The following is a 14,631-nucleotide window of genomic DNA, read 5'->3' as shown; positions in this document are numbered from 1 at the left end:
ATTAGTTTAGGTTTATGAGTTTTTTAAACTTTCCTGTAAGATTACCTCTCAAGATAGATAATAAAGTAATTGATTCTTTATAACTACAGTTTACAGCCTGACAATTAAGAGTTGGCTGGGAAAATATGCTCCTTGTTTGCTCATGATATATACTGCATCAGAGTTGTCAGGATGCCTCTGTTTTTAGTTATATCTTTATCTAGGAATGCGACTTTTTTTATGACTCCTGTCTTGCCTGCGAGAGCTTTGTTGGGATATATAAGCTGTAAAAAGACATGAGAGAATAAAGAAAGGAACCATCAAAAAGAATGTGAGAGTGTTTTCTTTCCCTAAAAACCCTCAGATAGAAAACTCTTAGCTTTACCAACACCATGGATTCCTCTCAAACACTGCTGCCTTGGTGCTGGTTCCCCACATGCAGCGTTATCACACCCATGTCAGGTGTGTGTTACTTTGCTCTGAGTGTCTTTCTTTCTCCTAACCTTTGTGCTTAAGCCTACATTAAAACACTTTTATAATGCCTCTCCCAATTAAAAGAAAGAGGAAGAGAAGGGAGGGAAGAAAATAATGGAGTAGAGAGCACTGTAGAGCACAGGTTTAGTAAAAACCAAACCAAACAAACCTCATTAGTTTAAATTTTGAATCTACAACAATTAACTGATGACAGCTAAGTTATTTCTTCAATTTCATTCCACTCACCCTAGAGGTAGGGAAGGGAGACATCTAATAAAGCTCAAGCTGGCCTCAAATGCATTACCACACCTGGCTTTCTGTCTTTCTTTTGTTCTTTTGAGACAGGCTTTCATTTAGCCCAGTCCAGTCTTGATCATCCTGAATGCTGGGATTTCCAAGTGTACAATACCACACCCAGCAGGCTCTCAATTTTATCATTTATAAAATGAGTGCCAATAATACCTACACCAAATAACATGAATGTGAAAAGGAAAACAATAAAAAAAGCAGTATTTACAAGTATTAGCTCATTTAATATTCTTAACATTCTTGTTAGATGCTATTCATATCCTTATTGTAGAGATGAAACAAATGAATAGAGATGCCAAGACCTTGTAATAAATGGCAGACAAGATTCAAATCCTGACAGTATCCAAAATCTACACTGTTTACTTTTATCTAAATTCTATATTCTTCATAAATACAGCTATTATCTCCCTTCTACTGTTACCTAAGGTTCAACCAAGTACCAACCACTCAACCTTTCCACAGCCAAATATAAAAGAAGAAAAAAGGAAAATTACCTGAATTACCCACTGCACCATTGTTCACCAGGGAATTTGGAGCCACGGAACGAGGCCAGTGTCCATCATGAGAAGAGCTAGGGATTGCCATCGGTCTGGCAGCAGGCTGTGCGAAGATGATGCTGGGATCATTCAAGCCAATATTGCTGGGGGTACTGCCAGGTGCAGAGTGGAGCATTGGGCCATGGATGGGCCAGGATGGGGCAGGGATCTGGAGGGGGTGCATTGGCAATAATCCCATACTGTGCATGGGAGAATACTGAGCTGGTGGTGATTGAGGAAAGTTATACAAGGGCATCTGAACTTGATGAGGGGGCTGGCCTCCCTGCTGAGGTGGGCCAAGCTTAGGTTGGGATCCTGGCTGGGATGGAGGCTGGGGAATAGCAGATGGTTGGGGAGAATTTTGTGGAAATGGCTGGGGCTGAGGAGAATAAGATGGTGAATCAGACTGCAGGAAAAAAGAAAAGACAATTTAAAAATTAATTTACGAACAAATTAATTTCCTAAAAATCATCAAGATCATTAATTTCCTACAAATGAAGATTAAAACATAATAGCAGTTATTTAATTAAAACAGGATATACAGAACTATATGATACATAATAAGTAATAAAATCTATTATATGAAGGTTAAATTTTCCAGGGTGCTCAAATTCTCTTTTATTGTTAAAAGAGAGAGAGAGAGAGTGAGAGATAGTTTAGCATCATTCCCATCATGAACAAAACATTTCCTTTGTAAACCAGAATGAATATATAAATAACTCAAAGCCACTTTCATTCAGTTCCCTGAACAACTGTGTGTACTAGGAATTATTACTAAGTACCTAAAATACAACCCTAACGTGTATGCCTTCATGAAGCTTAAAAATTTACTTAGCAGGGAAATCAGGGAACAGAAAAAGATTACACAAGCAATCACAACAGAGTATGATTATTACTATGTTTGTACAGGCAGGAACAGTTGTGTATCTGTAGTCTGAGCAGACCGAAGGATAAAGTCAGAAGATCCTGTGTCCCTGCCAGCCAAGCCCGGGCTACATATTGAGACTATCCCAAAAGAAAAAAAAAAGTGATTTATAGTATATAATGATAAACAGGGAAAAGTAACTTCCACTTCTCAAGAAATGCAGAGATCAAGGAGTTTTCCAGAGGATGTAACCTTTAAACTGAGACTAAAAGATAAACAGAAGCAATCCAGTAAGTCAGAGGACACAGAGAAGGGAAGAGTATTTAGCAGCAGGAAAAACAAGCCTGAAGGTCTATGAGCATGAAAACACTTAACTGTTTAAGATAACGGCAATTTGAAAGTTTAGTAGTAGAATCCGCAGGTAAGGGAATAACATATTTGTTGTGGAATAATCTTTTTGTACACTGTGAAGATGTGTTTTTGCCAAGGAGCCTTCTGATTGGTTTAATAATGAGCTGAATGGCCAATAGCTAGGCAGAAACAGGTTAGGCAGGAATTCCAGGCACAGGGAGATGAAGAGGAAATGAGTCTAGGCACAGGAGAGACACCAGAGGAGAGGAAGCAGGACATGCAAGACAGAAGAGAAGTAAAAAGCCACGAGACAAAACATAGGTTAATATAAGTAGGTTAATTCAAGTTATAAGAACTAGTGGGACAAGCCAAAGCTATAGGCTGAGCTCTCATAATTAATAATAAATCTCCATGTCATTTTTTTTGTGAGCTGGCAGCCCAAACAAAAATCTGTCTACACATAGCTGAGGCTTAAGAATTAAACAGAAACAAGGCAATGAGGGCTCCTGTGTCTTGTCTATCCCATAGTTTATACAATTTATACAAGAGCAGTGCAAACCTGCTGAAAATTTGAACCAAACCAGAAATATAATCAATTTGCAATTTATAAGAATCATTCTGATTTAATAATAATGAAAGACTAAATAAAATTTAAAAAATACTTAAAAAAAAAACAAAACCCTGATGAGATTAATTAAAAGGATGCGAAGAAGCCCAGCATGATGACACATGACTCTAACCCTAGCACTCAGGAGACAGGGCAGATGGATCTCTGAATTCGAGGCCAGCCTTGATTACAGAGCAAGTTCCTGGAAAGTCAGGGCTACACAGAGAAACCTTGTCTCAAAACACAAAACAACAACAAAAGAGCTACTGTGCTTCAGCAGTCCTGAGACTACAACATAGGGATAGAGGGAAACAAAGGACTGTATGGATTAGTTACTTATTACTTACTTATTTAAAAGTCTCACTATATAGTCCTACTCAGTCTAGAATTCACCATGTAGACAAGGCTGGCCTGGAATTCACAAACATCTACTCGCCTCAGCCTCTCAAGTGAGGTTGTGAATCACAACACCCAAACAAGGATTTCATTTTGTTTTGTTTTTCTAAACTCATATTGTCCAAGTTGGCCTCAAACTTCTGATCCTCCTACTTCCTCCACCTTCCAAGTGCTAGGATTACAGGTGTGTGCCACCATGCTTGGTTTATACAGCATTCTGGGATCAAACCCAGGGCCTTGTGCATGCTAGGCAAGCAAGCACTCTCCCAACTGAGCTACAACCCTAGTCCCAATTTATGAGATACTTTTGAAAACAATGAAGAAATAGAGCTTGTTGCCTGACTGGATATAGAATTTAAAGAACTGTGAGAGAAAAGAGGACTGTGAGAGACAGGCAATAAGGCTATAAACAATGGATGAACGAAACAAACTGCATTCAAGATACAATTAGATCTGAGTTGCTTTGTTAGACACCAGAAAAATAATGTCCATTAGATTCTTGAGGGTTTTTTTGTTTTTGTTTTTCCAGTGCTGAGGACCAAACCCAGGGCCTTGCGCTTGCTAGGCAAGGGCTCTACCACTGAGCTAAATCCCCAGCCCGTCCAGTAGATTCTTAAAGAAAAGTCAGGTGAGAAAAAGGCAAATGACAAAGAAAATTAGGAGCAACACAGAAAAATAATCAGAGCATAAGTTTTTTTTTTCTTTTTAATTTTTAAAGATTTATTTATTTATTATGTACACAGTATTCTGCCTGCATGTGTCCCTGCAAGCCAGAAGAGGGCACCAGATCTCATTACAAGTGGTTGTGAGCCACCATGTGGTTGCTGGGAATTGAACTCAGGACCTCTGGAAGAGCAGTCGGTGCTCTTAATGATTGAGTCATCTCTCCAGCCCCCTAGAGCATAAGTTTTATACAAAGAACATGTGGGTTCAAGTTGATTTCAAGTTATTAGTTATCTTTTAGTAGATCTTAGGCAAGAAATTTAAATCTTCATTCATTTAACTAATAATATAAACTGCCTCATGTTTCTGTTGAAAATAAACAATGAACATGGAAAATATGAACACTAAATTCAGGATCTTTTCCCTCCCTCTTTAAGAAATTCCTAGGAAAGCTAAGCAGTAGTGGAATCCCAGTACTTGGAAGGCAGAGGCAGGTGGGTCTCTGTGAGTTTGGAGGCCAACCTGGTCTACAGAGAATGTTCCAAAAAAGCCAGGGCCACATAGAGAAAACCTGTCCTGGGGGTGGGGGATGGGGCTTGTCCTGGGTTCAAACCATCAGACTGCCTCAGCATCCAGACATTAGGGACTACCAGTCAGTGTACTACACAGGGCCTGGCTACTGGTGCCCTTTCTTTCTTTTTCTTTTTCTTTAAAAAGATTTATTTATTTATTATGTATATAGAAGAGGGCAGCAGATCTCATCATAGATGGTTGTGAGCCACCATGTGGTTGCTGGGAATTGAACTCAGGACCTCTGGAAGAGTAGTCAGTACTCTTAACCTCTGAGCCATCTCTTCAGCCCATACTGGTGACACTTTCATAGCTAGGAAAAGATGTGTAAAAGGGTTCAAAATTAAAGTTGTGAAGAGTCAGATACAATGGCTCTCTTCTTGTTAAACTCATTCAAAGGCACAGTACTTACACATTCTGAAGACTGTCTAGTTCTTATGGACTGGTCACCCTGTTGCTGGGCTGACCCAGCCACCTGCTGAGCATTGACAAGGTTACGGACCAGCTGGGCTGCTGAGAGAAGACATCACAGAAAAAAAATGTCAAAAAATACAGAAAAAGCAGGCAGGCACATTGTTTTACATCTAAAATCTCAAAGCCTGAAGCACTAAGGTGGAAGGATTTCTGTGAATGCAAGATCTGAACTGCACAGTGAGTTCCAGGCCAGCTTGAGGTAAAACATGAGACCCTGTCTCAAGCAAACAAACAACACAGGAAAAAAGGAGTGATTAAATACAAATCAATGAACTAAAGATTATTTTAATGGTACTTATTGTTGTGGCAGTAGAGGTTGAACACAGGATTTCACATGTTAGGCAAGCACTACACTGAGCTACAACCCTAACCTCCAGTGTCTTAAAATTTCAAGTTTGTTGATTTTATCAAGCTATACTTTTTGAAATAAAGTTGGTGTTGATTACTAAAAGTAGAGTAATAAACACATAAGCAGCAGACAAAGATTTCTCAAATGATTGGACTAAAGTGAACTTTTGAATGATTATTTTAGGGAACGACATGTACCACTGCTCTCTACCCCAACTCCATGCTGAGATCAAAGCCAGGGCCCTGCATACTGAGCTGCATCCTTTCCCCTTGGGTTATTGTTTTAAAATTTTTACTTTTATATAATTTATTTCATGTGTATATGTGTTTTGCCTACAAGTCTGTCTATGCACCACATACATGCAGGCAAGCAAAAAGGCACTAGAACCCCTAGAACTGGAGTTCCAATTTGTAAGCTGCCAGGTGAGGGCTGGGAATAGAACAGGAATACTCTGGAAGAACAGTCAATGCTAACTGCTGAACTACCTTTCCAGCCCATTTATTTGTTTTTGGTTTTGTTTTTGTTTATTTTGGAGCTGAGGATTGAACCCAGGGTCTTGAGCTTGCTAGGCAAGCGCTCTACCACTAAGCTAAATCCCCAACCCTTTTTTTTTTTTTTTAAGCTGTGTGTGTGTGGGGGGGGGGGGGGGTGCGCACGCACACTATGTATGTGGAGGTGCACTTGGAGGTCAGAAGAAAGCACTAAACCCCTGTAGTTGAAGTTATAGTAGTTGTCCATTGCCTAGCGTGGATGCTGAGAAATGAACTTAGGTCCCTAGCAGAGCAGCAAGTGCTCATAGCTGAGCCATCTCTCAAGGCCCCTCAACCCTGGATTTTGGAAAGAGTCTATAAATGTTATATAGCTCAAGCCAGTCTCTTGTTTCCATCTCAGGAATGCTGGGCTTAAAAGACACTTTTCAATCTTACATAAATTGATTTTTTTTTTCTTTTTTCTGAATTTGTGTTGTTTTTTTTTTAAATCTCATACTGTAGGACATCAAACCCAGGGTCTTGTACATAGCAAATTTGCACTCTCACTGAGCTAAACCCCTAGGCTAGATCAATTAAAAAAGAATACTTGAAGTCAGGTCATATAAATATATATGTATAGGCAATTCCATAAAGACAATCCATAGGTTTGAGGTCAGCCTGCACTATATAGCAAAACTCTGTCCCCAAAACAAAGTATACTATTATTGGGGCTGTAGCTCAGTAGTAAACCATGTGTTTAGCATGCACAAAAGCCTTGGTTTGATTCCTACCAACAAGCAAAGAAACATTCTCAACTACTTTCGATATTTTAAACTTACCTGCCACACTGCTATTCCTCTGGCGGGCCATTTTGACCTCTGGGCATTCTCGGCGCACATGTCCTGCATCTCCACATATGAAACACCTAAGGTCTCGGGAGTCAAGAAGGTCTCGGGGGTCTTTTTCTTCTTCATTTCCTTCCTTCTCTTCTTCACTGTCTTTCTTCTTTAGTCTAAACAGTAAACTGCTGATACCAATAATGTGGAGCCAGGAACTTACAAATTGATGATTCACAAAACAAACTAAACCATACAGAATGACAAATGGACTAAAACACACAGTTTTATGGTTTTTTTTTTTTTTTAAAGAAAAACACTTCCATTTATAACACACCTAAATCATATTTCAAAAATTAAGTATCGTAGCCATTTCATAACAGTATTTGTATATTTTTGAGACAGGGTCTCACTATATAGTCCTTGCTGGTCTGGAACTCATTATGTAGAATCCATTGGCCTCAATGTCAAAGATCTTCCTGCCTCTATCTTTCAAGTGCTGGGATTAAAGGATTGTTCTACCATGCCCAGCCACACTAAAAAAATCAGTATCAAGTTTTAGACTCCTAAGATTCTTAGAGACTGATACTTACTTAAGTCTAAGAAGAAACAGGATTAGAGAAAATAAGCATCTTGCCTAAATTTATTAAATAAGTGATAGAAACTAGAGCTTATTCATTTAAAAACTTCCCTATGTTTTATTAAACCAGACTTGATAATGAAGGGTGCTCAACTAAATATACATGTGAACTTGGGAGAGCATGAACATATATATATATCTTCCTTTCTTTTCTTTCTTTTTTTTTAAGTTGTTGTTGCTGTTTGAGCCAGGGTCTATTACATAGCTGTGACTGTCCCTAACTCACTAACCTCAAACTCAAAGAGATCCTCCTCCTGCCTCTGCCTCAGGCACTGGAATTAAAGGTGTGTGCCGCCATACCTAGACCCACAGATAGATCTTGAGGCAGTTCAGAGGGCATGTATTTCTCAATTTACATAATATACAGATATAGCTCAGGACTCAGTGTATCTATCGTACTTTGATTACAAGCTTGTCCTTATGTGAGGACTATGAAGTCCTCCTCCCCTATTTTTGTTCCTAGCTGTTCCAAACACAGAATGTGTCAATAAACATTTCTATTAAAAAACTGAAAACTGGGAGGGGGAACTGGGGTTGATACGTAAAATGAAAAAAATTTAATAAGTAAATGTATTTTAAAAACAAAAACAAAAAACAAAAAAAACCCTAAAAACTGAATAAAAAAACAAATGTTGTAAGATATCACTAAACATAAATTTCACATTACAAAATTCCATTTAAATGAACATTTATTTATTTAAGATCCAATTAAAAACCTTGAACTTAAAATTTTAACTTTCATACTTAAATCATTTCTGAATAAAAGTATAAATACAAATTAGTCCTGTATTTATTTTCTCTATAAAGTTGATAGAAAATTGTTTGCCAACCTTTTCCTTTTGGGACAGTCTTTCATGTAGTGACCTATTTTTCCACATACACGGCAACAACGATCATTAGGAGCGAGTTCTCCATCTGTTAATACTCTTGAATCAAAAAAGTACTCCTGAAAAAAAGTAATTATACTACTTTAAAAAATCAATATAAAACTTCCCAAATACAAAGGAGATGAAAATAAAAAATAAAATAAAATAAAACAAAACAGAACAACAACAGCAACAACAACAACAACAACAAAAAAACGAAGGTTAACAAATATTTAACTGTAACTGAAACCATGGGAAAGAAAATGAAGTTCAGAATTATTGTCAGCATCATAGGTGCTAACAGTACTAAGTACTTTAAGGTCCAAATTATACAGTAGGATATAGCGAGGCTACAGAGAAGTGAAATCTCAATAAAGTAAATACTATATTCAATTTCAATTTATAGACAAATAAATTGCAGCTCAGATAGTTCAAATTGTTTACACATGGTAATGAAGGTAGCTAAATCTCAAATAAAAGATTTAAAGTTTTATCTGTAGTGACTGCAAAACTCATGCTTTCTGTTATACCTGGCTACTTTTACAAAGGAATTGCTCATCTTTCCAAATGGTTTTATATAAAGAAATCATTTAGATTATTTAAAATGCAATTGGATTTGCAATTAAAAAGGGGAAAAAAGTATATAGGTATTTGGCTGTGCATTTACACAGACCATGTACATGCAGGAGCCCAGGAGCCCAGAAAAGGACATCAGATCTGCTGAAATTGGAGTTACAGGTGGTTGCAAACTGCTCATGTGGACGCTAAGACTGAAAGTGTCTCAACCATGGAGCCATCTCTCTAGCTCTGCAAACAACTTTTAAAGAAGTGACATTCACTATATAACACAGAATGTACCTGAGAAGGCCAGAAACATTTTCCACGTCTTAGAACTAAATTCGTTTCTCTTCTATCCTAGTACCTTGCTCATCCTTCTTTTAGTGCTTGATTTTTCAGGAACACTGGCTTATCCTAACAGTAGAGTTTATCCTAACAGTAGCCACGCTTCTGGAAGCCAACAGAGCTTTCTTGCTGCCTATATAAATCCATGTAAAAATCTGGGATAAATACGAGATACCCCAATAGAATGGTAATAAAAATAATTATAAACAAAAACAAACAATGGTCAGTGTAGAAAAACTGAAAACCAAGCATATTTCAGTATTATATTATAAAATAGCACAGCTACATTAAAAATACACACACACACACACACACACACACACACACACACACACACACGAGTATTCAACCAAATCAGTAATTCCACTTCTTGGAGTAACCTAATAAAAACATACATTCGTGCAACAAAAAAACTTATACATATATTCATAAAAGCACTGCTCATAATAGCCAAGACATAGAAACAACACAAATGAATGGATGAATAAAATATGGTATATTTATATAGTAGATTATTACATTCAGCCATAAAAAGAAATAAAGAACTGACACATCCTACATCACAGATGAAACTTAAAAATCAAACGTATTTTATGATTCTAATGAACAAGAGTAAAATCCAGAAAAATAAGGCTAGTGGATTAAGAATGGGAAAGAGGGGACTGGAGAGGTGGCTCAGCAGTTAAGGGCACTGACTGCTCTTCTACAGGTCATGAGTTCAATTCCCAGCACCCACATGGCAGCTAACAACTGTCTGTAACTACAAGATCTAACACCCTCATACAGACATGCATGCAGAACACCAATTCACATAAAATAAAAATAAATAAATTATTTAAAAAAAAAAAAGAATGGGAAAGAGCAGCACTCTTGGAGCCCTGCATATTCTCAGGAGTTCTGACTTTCCTTAAGAAACCTACGCTTCTTTAAAAACAAAAACGAGTGTGTGTATGTATGTCTCTGGGAAAGAGGTGTGGGTAAGGATTAGAAAGACGGCTCTGCAGTGAAGAACAATTACTGCTCTTACAGAGGACCCAAACTCAATCCCAAGCACCCACATTGAGCAACTCACAATTGTCTGTATCTCCAGCTACAAGTAGATCTGGTGCTTCTGTGTACTTAGTTGCACATACCCAGGCACCAACCCCACATGCATACAAATAATTAAAACACAAAATAAATCTTAAAAACCCTCAGAAATAAAAATAATGAAATTTTGGTGGTATGATTACCAAATATTCTGAATAACTCAAAGTATTCTGAATTATACTTTATCAGAATTATACCTCAACACAGCTGTTTAAGCTGGCATGGTACATGGGAGCAGCTAGCCAAATGGCAGGTAGGGGATCTTGAGAAAACAAGTCAAGAATCCCAGTGTTAGGAGTAAACATGCATAGAATGGACACAGAAGTACACTCAGACGGACTTAAGAAACCACATGACTGAGGCCTGTAAGCCTTTGCTACATCCAGGTGCTGAGATTACAGGCATGTTCTACTTTGTATAGCTAGAATTCTATTTCCTATCAAAGTAAGAGCAACAACAAAGTCCTTTCTCAGTTCACCAGTGGCTTAAGGCAGAAAATCACCATCCATCATTCTGTTCTTCTTTATCCATCACTTCTAACTAATCGTCAAGCAGTGACCATTCTATTCCTGAATTTCTTTATGTTCCTCTACCTCACCATCACTTAAAGTGACCTGGTTTTGAGATTTGTAAAACTCAAATACTTTAAGGAGATGAGACATGAAATATAATGAAAAGCAAAATTTTGCAAAACCATAAACTTAAGACATTCAGAATAAGCCAGTAATGAATATAATTTATTCAATTTAAGTTTACTAATTAAGAAAAACATAATTTATGAATATGCGTGTGAAGAGAGTAAATCACTTAATTAAGATGAAAAGATAAGTGTTCCCTATCAAAATCCATGAAAAATATTCACCTGTAATTCATCTCTTACAGCAAGAACAGAAAGGAGGAAGGAAAGAAGGGAGGGAGGGAGGGAGGGAGGGAGGGAAGGAAGGAAGGAAGGAAAATAAAAGAACTAAGAAATAACAAAGGGGGACAAAGTACAGGACTTAGTGAATTTTGAATAAAACAAAATTTAAAATGCTTTAACAACAAAAAAAGATTTATTCTTTTATGTGTATGTGTGACTACCTGCATGGATGTATGTACACCATGCATATACCTGATGTGCATGGAGGCCAGAAGAGAGTGTCAGGTCCCTTGGATATTTGTAAGCTAATATGGATACAGGGATCTGAACTCAGGTCCTTGCCAGGAGCTATTAGCCACTGAACCACCTCTCTTGAAATACATTTTATAGAATGAGAGAATGAGAGATTACAAGTAACTAAAGATATAATAAGACTATCAAATGCTGTGGGATGTCTTTCTGTACGCTGTGAATATGGGATGCTCTGATTGGTTGATAAATAAAGCTGCACTGGCCTATGGCAGGGCAGGATGAGGTTAGGCGGTACATTCAAACTAAAGACAAGACAGAGAAGGGTGGAGTGGGGAGAGATACTAGCCCTCCACCTAAGGAGCAACAGGATGCCAGCAGACTGGTGGTAATGCCACGGCCATGTGGCAACATATAGATTAATAGAAATGGGTTGAGTTAGCTAGCTAACAAGAAGCCATAGGCCATACAGTTTGTAAATAATATAAGCCTTTATGTGTTTACTTGGGACCAAGCTGCTGTGGGACACTAGTGGGAGAGATTCGTCCTGACACGGGCCGGGCAGGACCAAGAAACTTCCAGCAACAACAAAACTATACTTAAAGCCCAGTTAAGGGTGGTGAGTATTAATTTGTAGTTTTACTATACATTAGAAATTGCCTAGGTTAGCTGAGTGGTAGTGGTGCACACCTTTAATCCCAACACTTGGGAAGTAGAAGCAGGCAGATCTCTGTGAGTGCAAGGGCACCTGGTCTACAAAGCGAGTTCTAGGACAGAGAGGAAACCTTATCTGGGGGGGGGGGGGGGGGGAGGCCTAGGTTTTATGACTTTTTTCTCATTAGTGCTATTCAAAGCAGACAGACAGATGATAGCTGGAGTTAGTGTAAGGTTGAACGTATGTGGATATAAAAGGACAGTAGTCACTATAGAATGAGAAAAAGTGTAAAGCAGACAGGGTCAAATGGGAAAAGAAGAGAGAGGGCAACTGATAGAAAGTGGGAATATCTGAGTAAATAAGAAAGGTGAAAAGTAGAATGTATACTTCTATCTGTGCATTGTGTGTCTGCATGTGCATGGGGTGTGTATCTGTGTGTGCACATGTGTGCATGTATATATGTGTGTGTTTTGGCTTTTTGAGATGGGATCTCATGATGTAGCCTACACAGGCCTCAAAGCTGGCCTTGGTCCCGTTTCCACCTCACAAGAGCTGGTGAGTCACCAAGCCCAGCATACTTTTATCTTCCTAAACATTCCTGTAAGTATCCAGCATATTTAGCAGTGACAAAGATATTAAGTGTAAACACGAAAGACAAACAATAGTTCCTATAAGGTACAATACTGATATAATAAAGACAAATGTCGAAAAGAAAGGGCTGTAAGCTTTGAAATACCATACACTAAAAATTTAAATAAAATAAATAAGATTTTTAAAAATGATTAGAGGCTCAAAGGCTCCTCTTTCTAGACATCAAAATAACATTTGGTTTTAATACTAAATAAATTAAACAAAACTATCAATCTACATATAAGTAGGGACTAGTTGCAATGTACTGAACAGTAAAGGATTACTAACATTTGTATTAAGGTCTCTGACACAGTACGCGGCACTGTGTGCTTCCACTAGGTTCCCACTGAACATGCACATAAGTAGGATTCCACAATTTACAGGTAAAATGTCACTAAATGTGCATTGCTATGTCAATTAATGCATTAATAAAAGTGTTACGTTTTTTTCTAAATAACTTTTTCATAATTTCTGTGTTTTAAAATTTCCTACTTAATTATCTCCAATATAATTATTGTCCACTAAGAGGCTAACAAAAATAAACATACATGAGAACCAGTGTTCCAAGGACAAAAGATTCTGCTTTTTTGTTGTTGTTTTTTCGAGACAGGCTTTCTCTGTAGCTTTGGCGCCTGTCCTGGACTATCTCTGTAGACCAGGCTGGCCTCGAACTCACAGAGATCCACCTGCCTCTGCCTCCTGAGTGCTGGAATTACTGGCGTGTGCCACCACTGCCTGGCAAGATTCTGCTTTTACTCCACCATAAAATGAGGAGTTTTAAAACTAGACTGAACAAGTTTTCAAGGGCATTCATTATGTGATGATAAAATACATGGTTTTACTCACTCCACATTTTTTCTCTTAAAAGTCTCTTCCCCTAAACCTGAAACCTCCTCTGGCCTCCTAACCAATAGGAAGCAAGCAAAGGCTGAGTGAGAACAAACAACAGTAGGTGCCAAACACAAGCCAGGTCAGGGAAGACCGTCCTGCAGTCTAACCCTGCGCACTACAGCTAAAGCAGAGGCTGAGAGAAGGCACGGTAAGCAAGTACTTCCGATCTGTCTTTTCTGTTATTTCAGGATGGGGAAATGTGCATCTGAGGTTTGCTCCCTTTCACTTTGCCATCTATAAAACCTCAGTGACAATGAAGTTCTGTATGAAAAAAGGAAAGATGAAAGTTTCAAATAATGTGAACTTACAGCTTCTCTGCCAATGAGTGGATAAAAGGGGGTACCAAAGAGTTTCCTTCCATTGATAAATGCCTTCATAATGAAATTGGTCACTGTTAACAAAGAAGATGATAAAAGATGCAGACATTACTATGGCAGAACTCCCCCCACCGCCCCCAGACAAGGTTTCTCTGTGTAGTTTTGGAGCCTGTCCTGGATCTCGCTCTGTAGACCAGGCTGTCCTCGAACTCACAGAGATCCACCTAGCTCTGCCTCCCAAGTGCTGGGATTAAAGGTGTGTGCCATCACCACCTGGCATATGTCAGAACTTTTAAAGGAATATTTTCTATATATAAAACTTACTTTTTCTAGAAACACCAGCACCAAGGTTATGATTCAAGTCAAAAGGATCTAGAAAAGAAATATTTGGTAATTAATAAGTACTACACCATAAAGTGGACTTTGCATGAAGAGGAGTCTAATTCTATATATTTTCAACTATTCAACCCAGTGAATTTATTTATTTGTTTGTTTATTGGTTTTTCAATACAGGGTTTCTCTGTGTAGCTTTGGTGCCTTTCCTGGAACTCACTCCATAGCCCAGGTTAGCATCTAATTCACAGAGATCCACCTGCCTCTGCCTCCGGATTGCTGGGATTAAAGGCATGTGCCACCACTGCCCAGCTGTGAAT

General features: G+C 38.2%; 1 protein-coding gene across 6 annotated transcripts in view; it reads right to left on the bottom strand.

Moving 5' to 3' along the window:
• Positions 1–14,631, bottom strand: part of Tut4 (terminal uridylyl transferase 4) — a 109,122-nt gene that overhangs the window by 8,937 nt on the left and 85,554 nt on the right. For 2 of the 6 annotated variants that reach the window (XM_036177225.1, XM_036177227.1), the window contains exons 23-28: positions 14,303–14,350; positions 13,970–14,052; positions 8,350–8,465; positions 6,883–7,070; positions 5,163–5,263; positions 1,257–1,704 (exon numbers count right to left, since the gene is read on the bottom strand). In XM_036177225.1, coding sequence (XP_036033118.1) covers positions 1,257–1,704; positions 5,163–5,263; positions 6,883–7,070; positions 8,350–8,465; positions 13,970–14,052; positions 14,303–14,350 — 984 coding nt within the window. The remainder of the gene's footprint in view (positions 1–1,256; positions 1,705–5,162; positions 5,264–6,882; positions 7,071–8,349; positions 8,466–13,969; positions 14,053–14,302; positions 14,351–14,631) is intronic. The other 4 variants (XM_036177226.1, XM_036177228.1, XM_036177229.1 and 1 more) reach the window with 2 other exon arrangements.

The sequence above is a fragment of the Onychomys torridus genome, chromosome 2 (genome assembly GCF_903995425.1).
Source record: "Onychomys torridus chromosome 2, mOncTor1.1, whole genome shotgun sequence".
In the NCBI taxonomy this organism is placed as follows: domain Eukaryota; kingdom Metazoa; phylum Chordata; class Mammalia; order Rodentia; family Cricetidae; genus Onychomys; species Onychomys torridus.
This window is presented reverse-complemented; position numbering and strand designations above follow the sequence as displayed.